The sequence below is a fragment of the Symphalangus syndactylus genome, chromosome 11 (genome assembly GCF_028878055.3).
Source record: "Symphalangus syndactylus isolate Jambi chromosome 11, NHGRI_mSymSyn1-v2.1_pri, whole genome shotgun sequence".
Classification (NCBI taxonomy): domain Eukaryota; kingdom Metazoa; phylum Chordata; class Mammalia; order Primates; family Hylobatidae; genus Symphalangus; species Symphalangus syndactylus.
In genome coordinates this window covers 70,648,790-70,673,706 of record NC_072433.2, presented here as the reverse complement: position 1 = coordinate 70,673,706, position 24,917 = coordinate 70,648,790, and the positions used below count along the sequence as shown (strand labels likewise).

The following is a 24,917-nucleotide window of genomic DNA, read 5'->3' as shown; positions in this document are numbered from 1 at the left end:
TATCACAATAAAGTTGTTAAAAACTAAAACATACCCACAAAAAGATTTAGACATGAATGTATATAGCTGCTTTATTCACATCAGCCCACAACTTGAAATCACCAGATATTCATCAAAAAGTAAAAGTGGTATATCGATACAATGGAATACTACTCAGCAATGGAAGGAATGAAATGCTGATATACAGCACATAATGAGACATCTCAAAAACATTATACTATGCAAATAAAGTTATGAGCCAGAATACACATTGCATAGTTCCATTCACATGAAATTCTAAAACATGTAAAGCTGACCTACAACGAAAGAAAGCAGCCCAATGGCTGCCTGGGGCCTTGAGAGTAGGTAGGGTTGGGAGAAGAAAACAGGTAGTCGGGGGCCTGACTGCAAAGAGGCTTGAAAGTGCTTTTATGAATACTGAAAACTGTATACTCACCATAAGTACATTTAATTGTTTGTAAATTATCCCTAAACAAATTTTTAAAAAAACTGATTTGGGATTCATAAAACAGAGGCCTGAATTCTATCCTAGCTTAGCTTACTACCTCTGTTTTCCTTAGCAACTCACTTATACTTTCAGCATGTGTTTCATGTATAAACAGTGACAATACCAAGTGCGCTTGATGAAGTATGAGATTGCATGCTGAAGTAGATTAACTGAAAATAAGCAAATATTAATATTGTTAAATTGAAATGTCCTTTTACAACATAGTTTTTACATGCTACTTTCTACTTCTGGTTTTTTATTTTGTTTTGTTTTGTTTCTTTCTTTTTTTTTTTTTTTTTTTTGTGAGACAAGGTCTCACTCTGTCTCTGTCACCCAGGCTGGACAGGCTGCAGTGCACTGGCACAATCTTAGCTTATCTCACTGCAGCCTCAAACTCCTCAGCTAAAGTGATTCTCCCACCTCAGCCTCCTAAGTAGCTGGGGCTACAGCATGTCCCACCACGCCCAGCTAATTTACTTTTTTCTTTTTTGTAGAGAGAAGGGTCCCACTATATTGTCCAGGCTGGTCTCAAGTGATCCTCCCACATTGGCCTTCCAAAGTGCTGGGATTACAGGCATGAGCCACTATGCCATGCCTACTTCTGCTCTGTTCTTATGCTAAGTTGTTCCTTTTCTGAACAAAAAAGTTAAGATATAATGACTTTAAAATATTTATTATTGAAGCAAACATTTTAAATAAAGGCAGAAAAATATGAAGCAAGAAAGAAAATGGGTCCACAAACAAAAAATAGTATAACTAAACACTGATATTTTTGTTTTTCAAATTATAAAATTTAATGTAAGGCTTAGCTAGAAAATGTATACTTTTAATGGGATTTCTTCACCACTTATATTACTTAGTCCTCACATTCCAAAAAGATCACAAAATTATATAGTGTTTAGTATCAAAATGGCACATGTACACAAATACTTTTATCACTAAAATAAAGAATACTATGATTTCCTTTTCAGGCATTCAAACAACACATCTGCAACCCATATTCCCACAGACCTGAAAGTCATTACTATTTTTGACAAAATCTTTGGCAGAATACACAATAAATGCTACAATTCTGATATTTCATCTGGAAATAGCCCTTTGAATTCAGAGTCCCTCAAACCACAGGGACACATGGCAATAACATAGGATTTTGGACTGCTGTTTTTAAAAAGAACTCTGGATGTTTATTTTGGCAAACTGGTTTTACCTCATTTTCATGTATTTGAGAAATGTCAATTAATAATGGTGGGAAGGCTGTCTGAAACTTAGAATGGATTTTCCACTAAAAAATAAATAAAACTTCTAAAATATAGTAAGATACAGAGTAGGACATACCTTACTTTATGTTGTAACATTTCTTAAATTGAAATATGACTGAAACCCTTATTTGTAATGAAATACTAAACAAATATCCTTGCAACAAAAACAGCAAAGCCTTCCGAATGATGTTTCAATCTTCCCTGAATGTTAAATGCATAGATTGCTAGCTGACCCTCGATATCCATCTTCCAGTTTTTACTCAGTAATGAAAACTTCTATGCACAAGACACAGCTGAAGATCACATTTCACAGATTCCCTTGCAGCTAGGTGAAGCCATGTGACTACATTCTGGCCAATGGGATGTGAGCAAAAGGAATGTATCAAATTTGGGAGTGACTGTCTTAAAGAAAAAGCACATATTATTTCCTGTCTCTTTAACTGGGTCCTACTGCCTCAAAGGTGAACATAATAGTAAAACTAGACAAGTCATCTTAGACTATGAAATAAAAACTACCTGTTAAAAATTACAAAGCAGACTGTTGGGCACACTGACTCATGCCTGTAATCCAGTGCTTTGGGAGACTGAGGTAGGAGGTTCTTGTGAGCCTAAGTGTCAGAGGTTACAGTGAGCTATGATCACATCACTGTACTCCAGACTAGGCAAAAAAGTGTGACCCCGTCTCAATTAAAGAAAAAAAAAAAAAAAAGCCAAGGGAACATGATCAAAGAAGCCTGTGTCTCCAATATCATAAAGCCATTATATTAACCCAGAATTGCCTATTTGGATTTTTATATCACTGAAAAATAAACCTCTATGCTATTTAAGTAGTAGGGGAAATGAGGGTAAAGAAATAGAAGTAGACTTTGCATTAATTCTACTAGAGACTTGTAGCAAATTCTAGTGTTTTAGATATTCACTATATACGTGTGTGTGTGGAGATATATATACATACACATATATATATGTATTAAATCATGTTTAATTTTTCTTCAAACCTCATAGCTTCCTTCACTGGGGAACAACGAAAATACATGAACACAGGGACAGGCACAATGCATACTGGGGCTGGTCAGGGGGTCCAGGCAAGGAGAGAGCACCAGGAAAAATAGTTAATGCATGCTGAGCTTACTACCTAGGTGATGGCTTGATAAGTGCAGCAAACCACGATGACACACGTCTACCTATGTAACAAACCTACACATCCTGCACATGTATCTCAGAACTTAAAATAAAATTTTTTTAAAAAGACATATCCTTATAGCCAAAATGTTTATATATACATACATATACATATATGTGTGTGTGTGTGTGTATATATATATATACACACACACACACACATATATGTATATATATGTAGCTCTACAATATGTTAGCTGAGCTGGAATTAATCTAAGAAATCACTTAAAAATTTTACAGATGAAAAAACAGAATCATGAGGAAATTAAGGTTAAATGACTAGCCCAAGGTAATTCTTATCAAAAATAATTGTTTTTCTTTGACTCATAAATGAATATTTTTCTAAAGAAACAGAGTGAGATATGAAAGCAAAAAAGGAAGATGAATACGTTATTCATTAAGATGCATTGTTAGCATGACAAAGTCTGTATGGCAAAATCAGGATAAATTGTCAAAGGTAGAGGGAAAACAGTGACCCAAAGCACACAAATGATCTCTTGTGTGAGTGATAGTCCTTGTGCTGAAGAGATGAGGAGTGCTTTCAATCAGAACAATCTACTGTTAAATGAAGAGCACTAAGGCAGGAAGGGTCACATGGGTTCACACTCTATGGAGAAAAGAAATTAGTGTGTAGCTGTTCACCCAACATTTATTCAAATGAGAATGAAGCTAAAATAAAAGGGTCTATGTTATCTATAAAGAAAAGCCAATTAGGCCGGGCGCGGTGGCTCACGCTTGTAATCCCAGCACTTCGGGAGGCCGAGGCGGGCGGATCACGAGGTCAGGAGATCGAGACCACGGTGAAACCCCGTCTCTACTAAAAAATACAAAAAATTAGCCGGGCGTGGTGGCGGGCGCCTGTAGTCCCAGCTACTCGGAGAGGCTGAGGCAGGAGAATGGCATGAACCCGGGAGGCGGAGCTTGCAGTGAGCCGAGATTGCGCCACTGCACTCCAGCCTGGGTGAAAGAGCAAAGACTCCGTCTCAAAAAAAAAAAAAAAAAAAAAAAAAAAAAAAAAAAAAAAAAAAGAAAAGCCAATTAAAGCCTAAGGGAAGTTTTGGGAGCATAAGCTCAAAAGCAATCTCATGAAAATTGCTGACCCATTGCTCCCAAAACATGAGTATAAATATTGACAAACAAGTTAAAAATTGTAAATATTTCACTACATTAGAAATTGGTAATTCTGGCTGGGCGCAGTGGCTCATGCCTATAATCCCAGCACTTTGGGAGGCCGAGGCAGGCGGATCACTTGAGGTCAGGAGTTCGAGACCAGCCTGGCCCACATGGCAGAACCCCGTCTCTACTAAAAATACAAAAATCAGCTGGGCGTGGTGACATGCACCTGTAATCCCAGCTACTCAGGAGGCTGAGGCAGGAGAATCACTTGAACCTGGGAGGCAGAGGTTGCAGTGAGCTGAGATTGCACCATTGCACTCCAGCCTGGGTGACAGAGCAAGGCTCCATCTCAAAAAAAAAAAAAGAGAGAGAGAGAGAGAAAGAAATTTGTAATTCTTTCACTCAGACAAAACATAAGACAGTATTTTCAAAATATCAGGTATTTTTGAATACTAAAATAGTGGTTACTTCCTTTTAAGAAAAAAAAGAAAATTTGTTATAAATGTAAATTTCAAACAATTCTTATATAAGTTAGATATTCAAAATGTTCAAATTGCACAGTGAACACACAATTAGATACACAAAATTTCTTGAACTGATGGCAATAAATGCCTAAAACCCTGACTCCCAGAGGTATGCATCTGGGAGCAACTCTTTGTCACAGAGGAGCAACCTTACATTAAGAAACAACAGAATTCACAACTTTTTTAGTTGAATTTATGTTCATTCTTTTCCTTTCTTCTAAGTTTAGAAGGTCATTTTTGGCAACAATCAGATGTCTGTATCATCAAGAAAAGGATTACAAACTCCTTCTCAATTTTTAGGTAATCCAAGCAAAATTAGCTTTAAAAAAGTATTCTGTCTGCCATGTTTCCCATGCCTGCAGATTTTTTTTGCCAGCAGATGAATTTACAAGATATTGTCACTCTGAGATCAGTTTACAGAAGCACATCCTGAATACTGGAAGATTACCACGACACCTTGGCCAAATGAACTTGTGATCTCTCAGCTGCATCCATCCATAAGGCTGACTATAGCACTGAAAGTTTTACCTCATTTAAATATCCAAAATATCTCTCAAGTAAGCCAAGCCATGAATAAACTCCTCCTTGTCAAGCTGTTCTGAGAATATTCTTTTCTTTCTCATAAACAAATAAATAAATGAATAAATAAGGAGACAGATATTTAGACTGCAATGTAGTGCTTTAAGACATTCTCTGGGGAACCAGCATACTTTTTGCATTGCTGGTAATCTTTCAGGCTGCTTCCATTTCTTGTCAACACTTGTTGAAAAGGTACTACCTGTAGTTCAAGATGCTGGCTCTGATAAAGTTGTTTACTTTCAGGGTGGTAAGCAAAAATCTTTCAGGATTATTATGAGTCTTTGATGCTGATATATGCCAAACCAACTGTAGAAGACATGAATCAAGAGGACTTAAAGCTCTTTCTTCATAGAAGGAGTAAAACCTGATGTATTGCCAGTCATGGCAAGTACTCCATCCAGGCTGATATGGTTTGGCTGTGTCCCCACCCAAATCTCATCTTTTTTTGTTTGTTTGTTTGTTTGTTTTTTGAGACAGAGTTTCACACTTGTTGCCCAGGCTGGAGTTCAACGCCGTGATCTTGGCTCACCGCAACCTCCGCCTTCCGGGTTCAAGCCATTCTCCTGCCTCAGCCTCCCAAGTAGCTGGAATTACAGGCATGCGCCACCATGCTCAGCTAATTTTGTATTCTTAGTAGAGATGGGGTTTCTCCATGTTGGTCAGGCTGGTCTGGAACTCCCAACCTCAGGTGATCCGCCCACTTCAGCCTCCCAAAGTGCTGGGATTACAGGCATGAGCCACCGTGCCTGGCCTAGATCTCATCTTGAATTGTAGCTCCCATAATTCCCACATGTTGTAAGACAAACATGGTGGAAGGTAATCGAATCATGGAGGTGGGTCTTTCCTGTGCTGTTCTCATGAAAGTGAGTAAGTCTCATGAGATCTAAAGGTTTTATAAAGGGGAGCTCCCCTGCACATGCTCTCTTTCCTGCCACCATGTAAGATGTAACTTTGTTCCTCCTTCTCTTTCTGCCATGATTATGAGGCCTCCCTAGTCATGTGGAACTGTGAATCATTTCAACCTCTTTCCTTTATAAAGTACCCAGCCTCGGGTATGTCTTTATTAGCAGTGTGAGAACAGACTAATACAGTAAATTGGTACCAGTAGACTGGAGTGCTGCTATAAAGGTACCCGAAAATGTGAAAGAAACTTCAGAACTGGGTAACAGGCAGAGACTGGAACAGTTTGGAGGGCTCAAAAGAAGACAGGAAAATGTGGGAAAGTTTGGAACTTCCTAGAGACTTGAGGGCTCAGAAGACAGGAAGATGTGAAAAAGTCTGGAATTTCCTAGAGAATTGTTGAATGGCTTGGAACAAAATGCTGATACAGACAACAAAGTCCAGGCTTAGGTGGTCTCAGATGGACATGATGAACTTGTTAGGAACTAAAGGTCACTCTTGCTAGGCAAAGAGACTGGGGGCATTCTGCCCCTTCCCCAGAGATCTGTGGAACTTTCAACTTGAGAGAAATGACTTAGGGAATCTAGCAGAAGAAATTTCTAAGCAGCAAAGCATTCAACGGGAAGCAGACCATAAAAGTTTGGAAAATTTGCAGCCTGACGATGCAACAGAAAAGAAAAACCCATATTTGGGGGAAAAATTCAACCCTGCTGCAGAAATTTGCATAAGTAATAAGAAGCCAATTGTTAATCACCAAGACAATGGGGGAAACGTCTCCGAGGCATGTCAGAGATGTTCACAGGAGCCCCTCCCATCATAGGCTCCAGAGGCCTAGGTGGTAAAAATGGTTTCCTGGGCCAGGTCCAGGCCCCCACTGCAGTGTGCAGCCTAGGGACTTGGTTCCCTGCATCCCAGTCACTCCAGCAGTCGCTAAAACGGGCAAAGGTACAGATCAGGCCATGCTTCAGAGGGTACAAGTCCCAAGCCTTGGCAGCTTCCATATGGTGTTGAACCTGCGAGTGTACAGAAGCCAAGAATTGAGGTTTGGGAACCTCTGCCTAGATTTCAGATGATGTATAGAAATGTCTGCGCTGGATGCAGTGGCTCACACCTGTAATCCCAGCACTTTGGGAGGCCGAGGCAGGCAGATCACGAGGTCAGGAGATTGTGACCATCTTGGCTAACATGGTGAAACCCCATCTCTACTAAAAATACAAACAACTAGCCGGGCATGGTGGAGGGTGCCTATAGTCCCAGCTACTTGGGAGGCTGAGGCAGGACAATGGCATGAACCCGGTAGGCGGAGCTTGCAGTGAGCGGAGATCACGCCATTGCACTCCAACCTGGGTGACACAGCAAGACTCCATCTCAAAAAAAAAAAAAAAAGAAAAGAAGGAAATGTCTGGATGTCCAGGCAGAAGTTTGCTGCAGGGGCAGGGCCCTTATGAAGAACCTCTGCTAGGGCAATACAGGAGGGAAATGTGGGGTTGGAGCCCCTATACAGAGTCCCCACTGGGGCACTGCCTAGTGAAGCTATAAGATGAGGGCCACTTTCCTGCAGACCCCAGAATGGTAGAACCGCCGACAGCTTGCACTGTGCCCCTGGGAAAGCCACAGACACTCTATGCCAGCCCATGAAAACAGCCAGGAGGGGAGCTGTACCCTGCAAAGCCACAGGGGTGGAGCTGCTCAAGGTTATGGAAGTCCGCCTTTTACATTAGCATCACCTGCATGTGAGATATGGAGTCAAAGGAGATCATTTTGGAACTTTAAGGTTTCATGACTGCCCTGCTGGATTTCAAACTTGCATGGCACCTGTAGCCTCTTTGTTTTGGCCAATTTCTCCCATTTGAAATGGGTATATTTACCCAATGCCTGTACCCTCATTGTATCTGGGAAGTAACTAACTTGTTTATGATTTTACAAGCTCATAGGTAGAAGGAACTTGCCTTGTCTCAGATGAAATTTTGGGCTGTGGACTTCTGAGTTAATGCTGAAATGAGTTAAGACTCTGGGGGACTATTGGGAAGGAATGATTGGTTTTGAAATGTGAGGACATGAGATTTGGGAGGGGTTGGGCGGAATGATATGGTTAGGCTGTGTCTCCACCCAAATCTAATCTTCAATTGTAGTTCTCATAATTCCCAAGTGCTATGAGAGGGACCCAGTGGGAGGTAACTGAATCCTGAACGGGGTGTCTTTCCTGTGTTGTTCTCATGATAGTGAGTAAGTCTTATGAGATCTAATGATTTTACAAAAGGGAGTTCCCCTGCACATGTTCTCTTGCCTGCCACCATGTAAGATGTGACTTTGCTCCTCTTTTGCTTTCCACCATGATTGTGAGGCCTCCCCAACCATGTGGAACTGTGAGTCAATTAAGTCTTTTTCCTTTATAAATTACCCAGCCTTGGGTATGTCTTTATTAGCAGTGTGAGAACAGATTAATATACATGCCAACTGTACCAAGCCCCGTCTTTTCGCATGTCAAAAATTTCAAAGCCTTTCAGCCTTCCAAAATATACCTCACTAATTTGGAATTTATTATGTATCAATATGTGTGAAACAGATAAAAACTAGAAAACGGGGCCGGGCGTGGTGGCTCACGCTTGTAATCCCAGCACTTTGGGAGGTCAAGGCGGGCGGATCACGAGGTCAGGAGATCGAGACCACGGTGAAACCCGTCTCTACTAAAAATACAAAAAAATTAGCCGGGCGTGGTGGTGGGCACATGTAATCCCAGCTACTCGGAGAGGCTGAGGCAGGAGAATGGCGTGAACCTGGGAGGCGGAGGTTGCAGTGAGCCGAGATTGCGCCACTGCACTCCAGCCTGGGCGACAGAGCGAGACTCCGTCTCAAAAAAATAAAAATAAAAATAAAAACTAGAAAATGGCTGCACAAAATAATGCTAGTTGTTACATGCAAATGTTTAGTGAATGGGAAATGGCATTAATCCCAATTTGGCAATGATCTGCTACAAAATATTAGAAGAGTCTGCACTTCTGTAATATATAATATCATCTGATTGAGCTTGGGCCACAGGAAAGAACACTTACGATAAATAACAAAATTGTAGTAGCTAGTTCCAACCTTCTTACTGAAACTATTTTAAATTACCATTTTAAGAAATTCGGTGGCGTGGAGCCAAGATGGCCGAATAGGAACAGCTCCGGTCTACAGCTCCCAGCCTGAGCGACACAGAAGACAGGTGATTTCTGCATTTCTGTTTGAGGTACTGGTTTCATCTCACTAGGGAGTGCCAAACAGTGGGCGCAGGACAGTCAGTGAAGCGCACTGTGCGCGAGCCGAAGCAGGGCGAGGCATTGCCTCACTCGGGAAGCGCAAGGGGTCAGGGAGTTCCCTTTCCTAGTCAAAGAAAGGGGTAACAGACCGCACCTGGAATATCGGGTCAGTCCCACCCTAATACTGCGCTTTACCAACGGGCCTGGAAAACGGCACACTAGGAGATTGTGTCCCGCACCTGGCTCGGAGGGTCCTATGCCCACAGAGTCTCGCTGATTGCTAGCACAGCAGTCTGAGATCAAACTGCAAGGCGGCAGAGAGGCTGGGGGTGGGGCGCCCGCCATTGCCCACGCTTGCTTAGGTAAACAAAGCAGCCAGGAAGCTCGAACTGGGTGGAGCCCACCACAGCTCAAGGAGGCCTGCCTGCCTCTGTAGGCTCCACCTCTGGGGGCAGGGCACAGACAAACAAAAAGTCAGCAGGAACCTCCACAGACTTAAATGTCCCTGTCTGACTGACAGCTTTGAAGAGAGTAGTCGTTCTCCCAGCACACAGCTGGAGATCTGAGAACAGACAGACTGCCTCCTAAAGTGGGTCCCTCACCCCTGAGCAGCCTAACTGGGAGGCACCCCCCCCCAGTAGGGACAGACTGACACCTCACTTGGCCAGGTACTCCTCTGAGACAAAACTTCCAGAGGAACTATCAGACAGCTGAATTTGTGGTCTCACGAAAATCCGCTGTTCTGCAGCCACCGCTGCTGACACCCAGCCAAACAGGGTCTGGAGTGGACCTCTAGTAAACTCCAACAGAACTGCAGCTGAGGGTCCTGTCTGGTAGAAGGAAAACTAACAAACAGAAAGGACATCCACACCAAAAACCCATTTGCACATCACCATCATCAAAGACCAAAAGTAGATAAAACCACAAAGATGGGGAAAAAACAGAGCAGAAAAACTGGAAACTCTAAAAAGCAGAGCACCTCTCCTCCTCCAAAGGAACGCAGTTCCTCACCAGCAACGGAACAAAGCTGGATGGAGGATGACTTTGACGAGTCGAGAGAAGAAGCCTTCAGATGATCAAACTACTCTGAGCTACGGTAGGAAATTCAAAACAATAGCAAAGAAGTTAAAAACTTTGAAAAAAAATTAGAAGAATGGATAACTAGAATAACCAATGGAGAGAAGGGCTTAAAGGAGCTGATGGAGCTGAAAGCCAAGTTTCGAGAACTACGCGAAGATTGCAGAAGCCTCAGTAGCAGATGCGATCAACTGGAAGAAAGGGTATCACTGATGGAAGAAGAAATGAATGAAATGAAGTGAGAAGGGAAGTTTAGAGAAAAAAGAATGAAAAGAAATGAACAAAACCTCCAAGAAATTTGGGACTATGTGAAAAGACCAAACCTACATCTGATTGGTGTACCTGAAAATGACGGGGAGAATGGAACCAAGTTGGAAAACACTCTGCAAGATATTATCCAGGAGAACTTCCCCAACCTAGCAAGGCAGGCCAACATTCAGATTCAGGAAATACAGAGAATGCCACAAAGATACTCCTTGAGAAGAGCAACTCCAAGACACATAATTGTCAGATTCACCAAAGTTGAAATGAAGGAAAAAATGTTGAGGGCAGCCAGAGAGAAAGGTCGGGTTACCCACAAAGGGAAGCCCATCAGACTAACAGTTGATCTCTCGGCAGAAACTCTACAAGCCAGAAGAGACTGGGGGCCGATATTCAACATTCTTAAAGAAAAGAATTTTCAACCCAGAATTTCATGTCCAGCCAAACTAAGCTTCATAAGTGAAGGAGAAATAAAATACTTTACAGACAAGCAAACGCTGAGTGATTTTGTCACCACCAGGCCTGCCCTAAAAGAGCTCCTGAAGGAAGCACTAAACATGGAAAGGAACAACCAGTACCAGCCACGGCAAAAACATGCCAAATTGTAAAGACCATCGAGGCTAGGAAGAAACTGCATCAACTAACAAGCAAAATAACCAACTAACATCATGACAGGATCAACTTCACACATAACAATATTAACTTTAAATGTAAATGGGCTAAACGCTCCAATTAAAAGACACAGACTGGCAAACTGGATAAGGAATCAAGACCCATCAGTGTGCTGTATTCAGGAAACCCATCTCACATGCAGAGACACACATAGACTCAAAATAAAGGGATGGAGGAAGATCTATCAAGCAAATGGAAAACAAAACAAGACAGGGATTGCAATCCTAGTCTCTGATAAAATAGACTTTAAACCAACAAAGATCAAAAGAGACAAAGAAGGCCATTACATAATGGTAAAGGGATCAATTCAACAAGAAGACCTAACTATCCTAAATATATATGCCGCCAACACAGGAGCACCTAGATTCATAAAGCAAGTCCTGAGTGACCTACAAAGGAACTTAAACTCCCACACGATAATAATGGGAGATTTTAACACCCCACTGTCAACATTAGACAGATCAACGAGACAGAAAGTTAACAAGGATATCCAGGAATTGAACTCAGCTCTGCACAAAGTGGACCTAATAGACATCTACAGAACTCTCCACCCCAAATCAACAGAATATACATTTTTTTTGGCACCACACCACACCTATTCCACAATTGACCACACAGTTGGAAGTAAAGCTCTCCTCAGCAAATGTAAAAGAACACAAATTATAACAAACTGTCTCTCAGACCACAGTGCAATCAAACTAGAACTCAGGATTAAGAAACTCACTCAAAACCGCTCAACTGCATGGAAACTGAACAACCTGCTCCTGAATGACTATTGGCTACATAATGAAATCAAGGCAGAAATAAAGATGTTCTTTGAAACCAACGAGAACAAAGATACAACATACCAGAATCTCTGGGACACGTTCAAAGCAGTGTGTAGAGGGAAATTTATAGCACTAAATGCCCACAAGAGAAAGCAGGAAAGATCCAAAATTGACACCCTAACATCACAATTAAAAGAACTAGAAAAGCAAGAGCAAACACATTCAAAAGCTAGCAGAAGGCTAGAAATAACTAAAATCAGAGCAGAACTGAAGGAAATAGAGACACAAAAAACCCTTCAAAAAATTAATGAATCCAGGAGCTGGTTTTTTGAAAAGATCAACAAAATTGATAGACCGCTAGCAAGACTAATAAAGAAGAAAAGAGAGAAGAATCAAATAGATGCAATAAAAAATGAAAAAGGGGATATCACCACCGATCCCACAGAAATACAATCTACCATCAGTGAATACTACAAACACCTCTATGCAAATAAACTAGAAAATCTAGAAGAAATGGATAAATTCCTCGACAAATACACCCTCCCAAGACTAAACCAGGAAGAAGTTGAATCTCTGAATAGACCAATAACAGGTTCTCAAATTGTGGCAATAATCAATAGCTTACCAACCAAAAAGAGTCCAGGACCTGATGGATTCACAGCCGAATTCTATCAGACGTACAAGGAGGAATTGGTACCATTCCTTCTGAAACTATTCCAATCAATAGAAAAAGAGGGAATCCTCCCTAACACATTTTATGAGGCCAGCATTTTCCTGATACCAAAGCCTGGCAGAGACATAACCAAAAAAGAGAATTTCAGACCAATATCCTTGATGAACATGGATTCAAAAATCCTCAATAAAATACTGGCAAACCGAATCCAGCAGCACATCAAAAAGCTTATCCACCATAATCAAGTGGGCTTCATCCCTGGGATGCAAGCCTGGTTCAACATATGCAAATCAATAAACGTAATCCAGCATATAAACAGAACCAAAGACAAAAACCACATGATTATCTCAATAGATGCAGAAAGGGCCTTTGACAAAATTCAACAACTCTTCATGCTAAAAACTCTCAATAAATTAGGTATTGATGGGATGTATCTCAAAATAATAAGAGCTATCTATGACAAACCCACAGCCAATATCATACTGAATGGGCAAAAACTGGAAGCATTCCCTCTGAAAACTGGCACAAAACAGGGATGGCCTCTCTCACCGCTCCTATTCAACATAGTGCTGGAAGTTCTGGCCAGAGTAATCAGGCAGGAGAAGGAAATAAAGGGTATTCAATTAGGAAAAGAGGAAGTCAAATTGTCCCTGTTTGCAGATGACATGATTGTATATCTAGAAAACCCCACTGTCTCAGCCCAAAATCTCCTTAAGCTGATTAGCAACTTCAGCAAAGTCTCAGGATACAAAATCAATGTACAAAAATCACAAGCATTCTTGTACACCAATCACAGACAAACAGAGAGCCAAATCATGAGTGAACTCCCATTCACAATTGCTTCAAAGAGAATAAAATACCTAGGAATCCAACTTACAAGGGATGTGAAGGACCTCTTCAAGGAGAACTACAAACCACTGCTCAATGAAATAAAAGAGGATACAAACAAATGGAAGAACATTCCATGCTCATGGGTTGGAAGAATCAATATCGTGAAAATGGCCATACTGCCCAAGGTAATTTATAGATTCAATGCCATCCCCATCAAGCTACCAATGACTTTCTTCACAGAATTGGAAAAAACTACTTTAAAGTTCATATGGAACCAAAAAAGAGCCCGCATCGCCAAGTCAATCCTAAGCCAAAAGAACAAAGCTGGAGGCATCACGCTACCTGACTTCAAACTATACTACAAGGCTACAGTAACCAAAACAGCATGGTACTGGTACCACAACAGAGACATAGATCAATGGAACAGAACAGAGCCCTCAGAAATGATGCCGCATATCTACAACTATCTGATCTTTGACAAACCTGACAAAAACAAGAAATGGGGAAAGGATTCCCTATTTAATAAATGGTGCTGGGAAAACTGGCTAGCCATATGTAGAAAGCTGAAACTGGATCCTTTCCTTACACTTTATACAAAAATTAATTCAAGATGGATTAAAGACTTAAATGTTAGACTGAAAACCATCAAAATCCTACAAGAAAATCTAGGCAATACCATTCAGGACATAGGCGTGGGCAAGGACTTCATGTCTAAAACACCAAAAGCAATGGCAACAAAAGCCAAAATTCACAAATGGGATCTAATTAAACTAAAGAGCTTCTGCACAGCAAAAGAAACTACCATCAGAGTGAACAGGCAACCTACAGAATGGGAGAAAATTTTTGCAACCTACTCTTCTGACAAAGAGCCAATATCCAGAATCTACAATGAACTCAAACAAATTTACAAGAAAAAAAACAAACAACCCCATCAAAAAGTGGGCAAAGGACATGAACAGACACTTCTCAAAAGAAGACATTTATGCAGCCAAAAAACACATGAAGAAATGCTCATCATCACTGGCCATCAGAGAAATGCAAATCAAAACCACAGTGAGATACCATCTCACACCAGTTAGAATGGCCATCATTAAAAAATCAGGAAACAACAGGTGCTGGAGAGGATGTGGAGAAATAGGAACACTTTTACACTGTTGGTGGGACTGTAAACTAGTTCAACCATTGTGGAAGTCAGTGTGGCGATTCCTCAGGGATCTAGAACTAGAAATACCATTTGACTCAGCCATCCCATTACTGGGTATATACCCAAAGGACTATAAATCATGCTGCTATAAAGACACATGCACACGTATGTTTATTGCGGCACTATTTACAATAGCAAAGACTTGGAACCAACCCAAATGTCCAACAATGATAGACTGGATTAAGAAAATGGGGCATATATACACCATGGAATACTATGCAGCCGTAAAAAATGATGAGTTCATGTCCTTTGTAGGGACATGGATGAAACTGGAAAACATCATTCTCAGTAAACTATCGCAAGGACAAAAAACCAAACACCGCATGTTCTCACTTATAGGTGGGAATTGAACAATGAGAACTCATGGACACAGGAAGGGGAACATCACACTCCAGGGACTGTTGTGGGGTTGGGGGAGGGGCGAGGGACAGCATTAGGAGATATACCTAATGCTAAATGACGAGTTAATGGGTGCAGGAAATCAACATGGCACATGGATACATATGTAACAAACCTGCACATTGTGCACATGTACCCTAAAACCTAAAGTATAATAATAAAAAAAAAAAGAACTTAAAAAAAAAAAGAAATTAAGCATATTGAAACTTATATAAATTGGCAGCTACTTAGAAAAAGTATGTTTATTTTAAATATAAATTACTAAGGCTAGTTTCTCTGTATTATTCCCTACACGATAATATATATTTATAATGATTCCATTTGTTTCTACAAATGTTTCTCTAATTAATAAAATCTCCTTAATTATTCTGAATTTAAAAGGTTGTTTTAAAAGAATTTCCTAAACTCAGCTGAGCACTAAAACAAATTCTCAATAGATGTCTGTTAACTTAATGTAGCAAACATTTCCTTCCCTCTCCTTCAGAAATGATAGATCTCATATATGACTGAAAACCACTGGTTAAAAAAACAAATTCAGTATCTATTAAACTTAGATAAAATATACAAATAATTAGTGCAAGACTTTAATAAATAAACCACCTGCCTTGATCTGAATTCGTGCAGGAACTGAGCAGAGTAAGTAGCAGATACTCTTGTCTGCAAAGCTTAGGCTTCAAGTTATTTCTATTTTAATATTTTTAAATCTGACAATATAAAGTATCCTTAATCCTTACTATGTATTTTTAAATTTCAAATATACTCTAGTAAAGTAGAAAATAAGTCATAATTATTCTATATTCAAAGATATTTTATTTCTTAAAATCAATATTTCACAAAACTTATTTCAATAAGACCTGTCACAATGGCCTAAAACTTCTGATCTCACCTTTTTCAAGATTACTCTTTTGTATAATTAACTCTGTAATACTTTAAAATTTTTCAAGCATTAAAAACTAAATACATTTTCCAATAATTATTTTTCATGATTCATTAATTTATTTAATGACTTTAGCTTTGAAGTATTCTTCCAATTCAGAAACCAAGTACTTTTCAAGCTTTTGCTTCTGAGGTGTTCTGGGAATAACATAGTAGTTACTTAAATTTAAATATAATTCCTCAATAAGTGCTCTGACATTTTACTATGTAACATTTTGGAAAGTTTTACTTACTGAGACATCTTTCAGGTTTTTCTCAAAGAAGAAATAACAAGACTCTTTAGAAAAATTAAACGTGTATACATCAGCTGGTCCTGCTCCTGACAACAATGCTTTTCTCAGTTCACCAACATATTTCCCTTTTTCCATTGCCATGTCATCAGCTTCTTGGGAAATCTCTGATTCAGAAACTATGGGAAATATTAACAAAAGTTTTAAAATGAAAACTAAATGACTACACATGAGAAAATATTAGTTTATCTGTTAGTACTAATTTATCACATGTAACAGAAATTTAAACAAGTAAAATCAATCCCTATGCTACACATTTTTAAATCAAATTATTCCTTTTTACTGAACTAGCAATTTTTGAGAAATGCATTAATTTAGATTCACATCTCATGTGAAATACATTAAACCCTTGACATTCTTTCTCTGTCCTCAGATGAAATGCATTGTAAATTATTACAGAAACTCCCACTTTGTGTAACTGCTCTTAGGTCAAAGCCAGATAATTTCCTATAATGAATAATAAGCTCAGTATTTTATAACATCTTTCTTCCTTGCATCAAAGATTCAATAGCCTATACTGTGTTTCTCACTCATATGGGCAGAGTAAAATAAAAGCAAAAGTGGAGCTCACTATTCTCATATCATGTGCCAACAACAGAAAATATGGATGAAAGGACATGATAAGGAAAGAATGGGAAGGAAACTAAAATGTACCGAGCATCTCCTCTGCAACACATACTATACTAGAAATCACTTCCAATTCTCTTATCTAGGTATTTTTAAAGCTGATGTCTTATCTATCATTGAGATTTTTGTTTCAATAATTATATTTTCAATTCTAGATATTATCTTTGTTCCTTTGTCATTATATCCTGTTCTTATCCTACCCTTCTTTTAAATATTTAAATAAACGTATTTTAAGATCTCTTTCACTTCTGTATTTGTATGTGGCTCCTGGGGTATAAATTATGTTTCTTCTATCTGTGGAAAAATTCTTGTTTTACTTGTTTTCCTTTCATGCTTTGTAACATTTGAGTAGTACAGCTCGCCTCTAGCCAAAGTGGCAAGTGCTCTGGGAAGAAGTGATCTTAAATGAAGGTTGCTGGTTTGCCTTTCTGGGGGTCATTACAAGTTTCATCAGTTTGGGACTAGTTTTGAAAGTTAATTTCTCACCTTGATTTTTACACTTGAGGCAAAGTGTTCCATTTTAAACCTCCCATCCACACATAACACAGGTTTAGGGTTCGGATTTTTCTTGAGACTTTTATTCACTCATAGTCCTTAGGGATTGTTCTATTTTTATGCTGCATCCTCCGGACAGAGAGTAGTAGTTTTTTTTAAAAGATTATTTTATTAACAGCATATATTTTCTAGGTTCCTTTCTTTATACTGAGAGCTCAACTCCAATTCCCTAAGAGGTCTGAAGGCTCAACATTCCACCAAACTCAAACATTACACTCACTGTCATCTAGAAGTATATCTAGTTCAGATATTCCATGAATCTACAAGTAAGCTTTAATTCCCATTAATTACTTTGGTTTTGAAATACCTCTTCAAACATGGTGTCTGAGGTTTTCCCTTTCTTACACTCAAAAGTGGCAATGGATCTGCATATTTGTTTGTTTTTAAAATTACAAGATTCAATCTCGTATTTGTTGGAATGTGTGTGTGGTTGGATGGTTTCCTGTGTTAATTTAGGCTATCACAGTAATGATAAAAGTCCCATATGGTTATATAATTTCATACTTATGCATTACACTTATCTATTTTAATTCCTTACAAAAAAATAAAAAACATATTATTTTCATTTTGCAAAAGAGAAAACTGAGGCCCACAGAGATCAAGTAATGGTCTAGGGTGATGTGGTAGGTAACTGGTGAAGCTGGGATTAATACTCATACCTCTCTGGATGTTTTATTTTGAGGTGAAGCAGAGACATGAAACATTGGATAAATTATTTCCATCCATAGTTTTGAAAAACAACATTAGTATAAAATATTACAGAATATAAGGAAATCATGATTCAAGAATCCCTAAAATGGAAGACACATTTTCACACCTTTGGTCTCTATGCTATCAAGTGTCTGGAAGAGCCATAACAGTTAATGAGAAAGGGAGTCTTGCAAGGTACCAATATATTTTATATGATCAATTTTTGATAATAAGTTTTGATAATAAAATATGATTCTCATACTTCACACAACCTTTGAAAGGAGGTAAGAATAAAAATAGCTTATATTCATATATTAACAGCTTCTAAAACACTTTCACATTTTCTCTATTAGAAGCGGACACATTTAATATGATCATCACTATCAAACCTATTGATCTTTCAAATGCCCTAGCAGCTCTTCTAAAAAAAAAAAGTAAGAAGATAAATGCTTCCTATTTAAGGAATAATTTCATATTTTGTGTTTGCATTATGTTAAAAAGTAACTACCTAACTTTAACTCACCAATACCTAAGAAGAACAGTTATTTCACAGAGAAATAGGAAATAAATTTGTAGGTGCCATCTTTAATGCAGCCATAGAAAAACTTGAAGAAAACACAAAAGAAAATAGAGAACATCTATTTAAAAAGCATCTAGTTAAAAGTATTCTAAATTTCATTAAAATGAAAAGATACCTGTCTGAAAATATGTAATCATTCATTCATTCCAAAAATGCTAGCCTATGGAGCTCAAATTCAAGTGCTAATATCTTAGACAACATTTTAGATATCTTGTCAGTTATCATCCTAGATATCCTCTTATTTTCCTCTCCCAATAAATACTGTGCTGATTATTATGGAATGTTTAATTTTTGAAAGAGAAAAAAACATATGAAAGGAAATTAATTATGTAAAACAGGTATTTGTTCAAAAATGTACTTGAAAAATTCCTATAAAAGTAAACGTGGAAATCTGACTGCCTACATAGGGCTTCAATCCTGAAAAACCAACCTGGTCACCAGTTTTGAATTCTGTGCCAAGAACATCTGGAAAAAGTATAGCTGTCAGCACGTGATGCTCTAAAACTTCAGTGACCAAGAATAAAGGCAATGGAAATAATAAAATTCAGCAAGAATGCAACTGAACCACATAATAAGGCATAAAACATGAGCAGGCCAACATGACCAAAAAACAAGGAACCATTCTCAGACTGGTAGGAGTCAGACTGAGACTTGAAATAACACTGAAAAGCATCACTTTTGCAGTGTTTATAGGTAGATGAAGATCTAAGTGATGAAAGAAGATTTTTTTCCTTCAGATACCTACATATAACTAGCCAAAAGCCTGCACACATCCTAAGCTTGTACTGGAGCTCAGAAGACATACAGTCTTATCATACCATTAGGATTCTAGTTGGTATTGCATCATAAACCCATTTCACTGCTTGATTTATTAAAATCCTCTTTCCACTGAGTTCTGTCACTATTTCCATATAGGTCAAAAAATATTTACACTCAAGATAATTATAAGTGGATCTAATTAGTGGATAATAAAACAATTAGTAAGGTTTAATTTACTCTTTAATAAACTTCAAACTACTCCAGAGATGGATGATATAAGTTTCCTACTGCCAATAGGAATTCTTATGAAAGTCAGAGTCATCGATCATTAACCCACTTTGTGACTTAAGCCTGTGATATAACCCCCTGTAATATTTTTTGTCATCATGTGATGATAGACCACATGATAATTAGATAATTGGACCTCAAAAACATTCATTAGATAAAACATTGCTAATGGAAATCAGTAAGTTTAGTGTGGGGGAGATTAAAAGGAAACTTACATCCTTTTAATTTCACTCAAATGAAAAGAGAAAAAAAATTGTCCAAACTGAAGGTTGCAGCAATCAAAATGTTGAACAAAAAAAAAAAAACAGGATGAAGTATAGGAAGGAAATCCATTTCCATGTTTCAATTATTTAATTATTTCAATGTCCTTAGTGATGTTATTGTCTACACGTAAAGTACCAGATCACATTTACGGAATAAGACTTAACTAAACAGGGGCACAGTGTTCTATTATTTGATTTCCTATTTTGTCCCTGATATGTAAACAAGAAAACAGAAATGAATGAAGGCATAAAACACATGAGAGATTTAAACATTATTGGATATTTTTGAAAATAAAATGACCACATAGTGCACTATAAAATTTTCTGTTTTAAAGCTTGTTTGGTACAGGAAGCCAAAATGGTAACAATCCACCAGAGAATACATAAGTTTGATATCACATTTTTGTCACACTAAATTCCATTAGCTAAAAAATAAATGGTAGAATATACTGCAGTTATGACAAATGTCAACAATAAGTAAATGTAAAACTGGAGTTTTCATTCAAAAACATGCTAACTCTAAAATGAACAATTTATTTTCTTTTTTCGCAGGCCAGTTTTATACATTTGAGACATCCTTTCATTCTTTCAATCAAAAAAGTATTCATTGAGAATGTATTTCATAGGTACTGGTCTAGATAATTGCATAGAGTGTTGACAAACCAAATGTGTCTCTTACCCTTAGTATAGATCAGTACCATCTAGTGAAATGATAATTCGTGTTAATATTATTAAGAATGATGCCAGCACAATTGTATGATATAAACGAAATGTTCCATAAATGTAAGGTTAACTTACATTTCTGGTTAAATTAAAGAGATAAGAGTTAATGGAGTGTCCTTTTTCCCCCCAATACTTGATGATTAAAAAATTTCAAATAATATATTATCATTGATTTTTAACTTGGTGAATGAGGCTTATGGACTAGATTAGAATTCAGCTTCTTCCTTTGATAATTAAGGCTCCTGAAACATCTTAAGGTCATCTGTCTGACAATAACTTAGTATACAGAATATGCCATTTGCCAATTAGAAATATCTAAAGTTATAAATACAGTATTCCTTACATACAAGCAACCACTTCTCCTAGGACTTGCTTCCAAGCTGTGTTGTTAGAACTGCTCTTCTCACCCAGATGACCAGCATTAATCTATTGCCCTTGTCTTTAGCCTTACACACCCTACACCCTAAAACAAGAAATATTGTCTTCTGGATATAATCTCTCTGGCATACATAAAACTAAGCTGACAAATCTTCTACTCTTGAACTGCAACAACCAACCTGATTTCTGATTTCTCTTACAGAGAAATGTGTAGCTTAAATAGATATCATAATAAGTACTGCAAATATTACCCCTGAAAATTCTTTATTTTACAGGAATCCCTACATCAACATTACCTGTTCTGTGTCAAAAAAGACAATTTTTTTGAAACTCTGTAAGTATAAATTCAATTTGACTGTGTTGTATAACATAATTCATAATGCTCAAGAAAGAAACAAAATTTTACAATGTATTGTAATTTTAAAGACGATATAATAATCATGGTAACAAATTCTAGAGAAATATTTCTAAAGTTAATTGAAGATATAAATAGTATGTAAATTAACACATAGAAATTATCTTACAGAAAACATTATTCACAACATAACTCTAGAAAAGACTTTTGCATAATTATAAAAATAGTTCTTTAAATCTTTCAATAAGATACTTTAGAAGAGTATTAAAACTTCGTACATAAGGAAAATATAAGGCTAAATATTTTTACTTTATATCCACCATGTTCCATACATGATTTGACGGTCATTAGCATTTTTAAAATATTATCACCAAAGAGTTAAAAAAAATCTGTTTCCTAAAATCACAGCCAAGATCCTAAATGTGGGTGCGAACCTTGCATTACAAATTTTTAGGCTCTGGTCCTGTTTTGTTACAAATGTAATACATGTTCATTGGGGAAAATAAATAAATAAATAACCCACCACTACCCTATTGCCCAAGGCAACACATACCCATTTACCTAACCAATCTCCTTCCTCTGCCCCAGACTTCTTCCCTGGGGTCCTGAGAAAAGATATATTTAGAAAGTACTATTTATATTTTCTATAAAGAGATCATTTTAAAACTCTGAACAAATCCAAGTTACTAAGATTCAAATGGTAACCAGAATTTTCTAGGACACATGTTTGTTTTTCTATTACTATTAATATAGAAAGTGGCATTAAATATTACAAACCTGTATATAAATTTGACAGCAATAGCAAGTAAAATTAATACCAGTTTTGCCCAATATCTATTGGAAAAGTATCTCTGAGGACTGAAGAATAGCACACTTAAATTTTACTTTTAAAAACTTTGTTTTTAATATTACCTGTCCCAGTCCATGCTGAATGACCATCAGTAAGTGTAATAACAAAACCAGATTCCAGTGTTTTCTCCCAAGATATTTGTAGAAAATGAGTTATATTGGGTTCAGAAGCAAGATGGATTCTACTTATTTTTCTCTCCATTTCTTAATACCTGTAACGGGAGAATACAATTAATATTTTTAAAAGAAACTGTAACTCAAATAATGTTTTCTATACTGGCCTCTCAGCTACACAAACACAAAGGAAATAAGAAAATAAGCAAAACTAAAAAACTAAAAAACTAAAAATAGGTTCAACCATTAGATTCAACCATTAAATTCAGTAAATAATACATTCAGTAAATTCATAGTTTTCTTCAATATTAATTCACAATTTTTACAGATGAGAAAAGCCGAGGACCATAAATGGAAAATGATTTGTCCAAGTAATGAAGATAAAAATTATCATCTCGGCTGGGCATGGTGGCTCACACCGGTAATCCCAGCACTTTGGGAGGCCCAGACGGGCAGACTGCCTGAGGTCAGGAGTTCAAGACCAGTCTGGCCAGCATGGTGAAACCCTGTCTCTACTAAAAAAAAAACAAAAAATTATCATCTCAACAATATGCAGAGTAAATTTTACCACTTCTTTTCCCCCAGATTCAATAGGCTCTTTTTCTACCACAAAAGAAATGGTTGCAAGAACATGTGAGAATGACCTGGAACTGATCTCACTACTGAAATATTACAGTAATTAGAAAGGATAAAATTGACCAAGTATCTTAGTCTCTGTCTGGAGACACCGCATGGAATGAAAAAGTTGAATAAGCATAATTCAATGGGGGAAAAAAAAATCTCAGAACCCAACAGCTGGCAGTATCCAGTCATGCCTTGTCTAAGACAGAGATGCCCAGGCTTAGTGACTGAAACACCCTATCCACTGAGACAGGGGCACTCTGTAATATAGATGAGTTGCATCAGATTATCACAGCCTGAGGCCAATAAATGTTTCTGCATTCTTTAAGTTTTGTATTTAAGTATTATATATAGACAGAAAAGTACATATATCAAAAGTACAAAAGTACAACTCAATGAGTTTTACAATTGAACAAATCCCTGTAAGTAGTACCTAGATCAAGAAGCAGAACATTACTACCCCAAAATCCATTCTCACACTCCCTCCTCTCCAGCCACTGGCCTCTCCAAATAACCACTATCCTATCTTCTAACAGAGATGAGGGCTTTGAATATTTCTGTACTTTATGTAAATATAATCATACAGCATGTTCTATTTTGTGTCTGGCTTCTTTTGCTCAACATTCTGTTTGAAAGATTCATCCACACTATGTGTTACAGTGACAGATGATTTTCAGGGCAGTATAGTAGTCTATTATATGAGTACAAGACAGGTTATTTATCCATTCTACTAGTGGTAGGCATCTGGGTACTTTCTAGATTTTGACTATTACAAATAGTGCTGCCAGAAACACTCTAGCAAATACATATGCATTTCTGTTGAGTATATACCTAAGAGTACAATTGTTGGATCAGAGGATATGGATATATTCAGTTTTGGTACTACACAGCAAGTATTTTTCTAAAAGGGTTGTACCAGTTTACAATTGATGTATGAGAATTCTGATTACTGCATATTCTTGTAAACATTTTCCATGGTTTTCATGTTAGCCAGTTTTTTACTTCATACAATAAAGAAGAAAATAAGAATTAGGGGTACACAATGTAATACTGGAAGAGTTAGAAGGGAGTCAGATCTAAGATCATCATCATCATCCATTTGTTAAGTACTTTGCAACTGCACAAGAACTTCATTACTTGAACAAACAGACATCCACATAATATAAAAATTTTAAAAACCTAATCTTGCCCTTCCCAAAACAATGATTATCTGAACATTTCCCTCTGTCTTTATCCACAGACACTCATGTTTAAATAAATCTTATAAATAGCTTTTTTCATGGTGGCACAGTTTTACACCTAGCATTCTTAGTGACTAAATAATAATCCATTAAGTACTATCATTAATGGAAATATGTTGACATATATATATATCAGCTCTATCTTTACTGGAACCCTATGAATATAGCAACTAACACGATCCTTATTGTATGAATTAAAAAACAGAGGTAAAGTTTAATACTCAAGATCACACACTAAGTGGTGGTGCAAGGACTCAAATCCACCACCTGCTCTTCTTAGCACAGCACTTTGCTTGTCAATAGGAATGTGGAAGTCTAGTAGATCTGAAGTTACGGAAAACCAGACTTCTAAAGTTACCAGATAAAGAAACAGCGTTGGACCACGAAAGAGGTATGCTTAGGGAGCTTCTGCCGTGTGACAGCATTGCCAGATAAGGAGCTGTTGTTTTAAGACTACTCTAAAACAAAACTAAGACTT

At 37.5% G+C, this 24,917-nt stretch overlaps 1 protein-coding gene across 10 annotated transcripts in view; it reads right to left on the bottom strand.

Moving 5' to 3' along the window:
* Positions 1 to 24,917, bottom strand: part of XRCC4 (X-ray repair cross complementing 4) — a 315,918-nt gene that overhangs the window by 263,988 nt on the left and 27,013 nt on the right. For all 10 annotated transcript variants that reach the window (XR_010114442.1, XM_055233415.2, XM_063612826.1 and 7 more), the window contains exons 2-3: positions 22,527 to 22,675; positions 16,340 to 16,515 (exon numbers count right to left, since the gene is read on the bottom strand). Coding sequence is in view for 9 of the 10 variants with exons in the window: in XM_055233415.2 (XP_055089390.1) it covers positions 16,340 to 16,515; positions 22,527 to 22,665 (315 nt within the window). In the remaining variant the exon portion in view is untranslated. The remainder of the gene's footprint in view (positions 1 to 16,339; positions 16,516 to 22,526; positions 22,676 to 24,917) is intronic.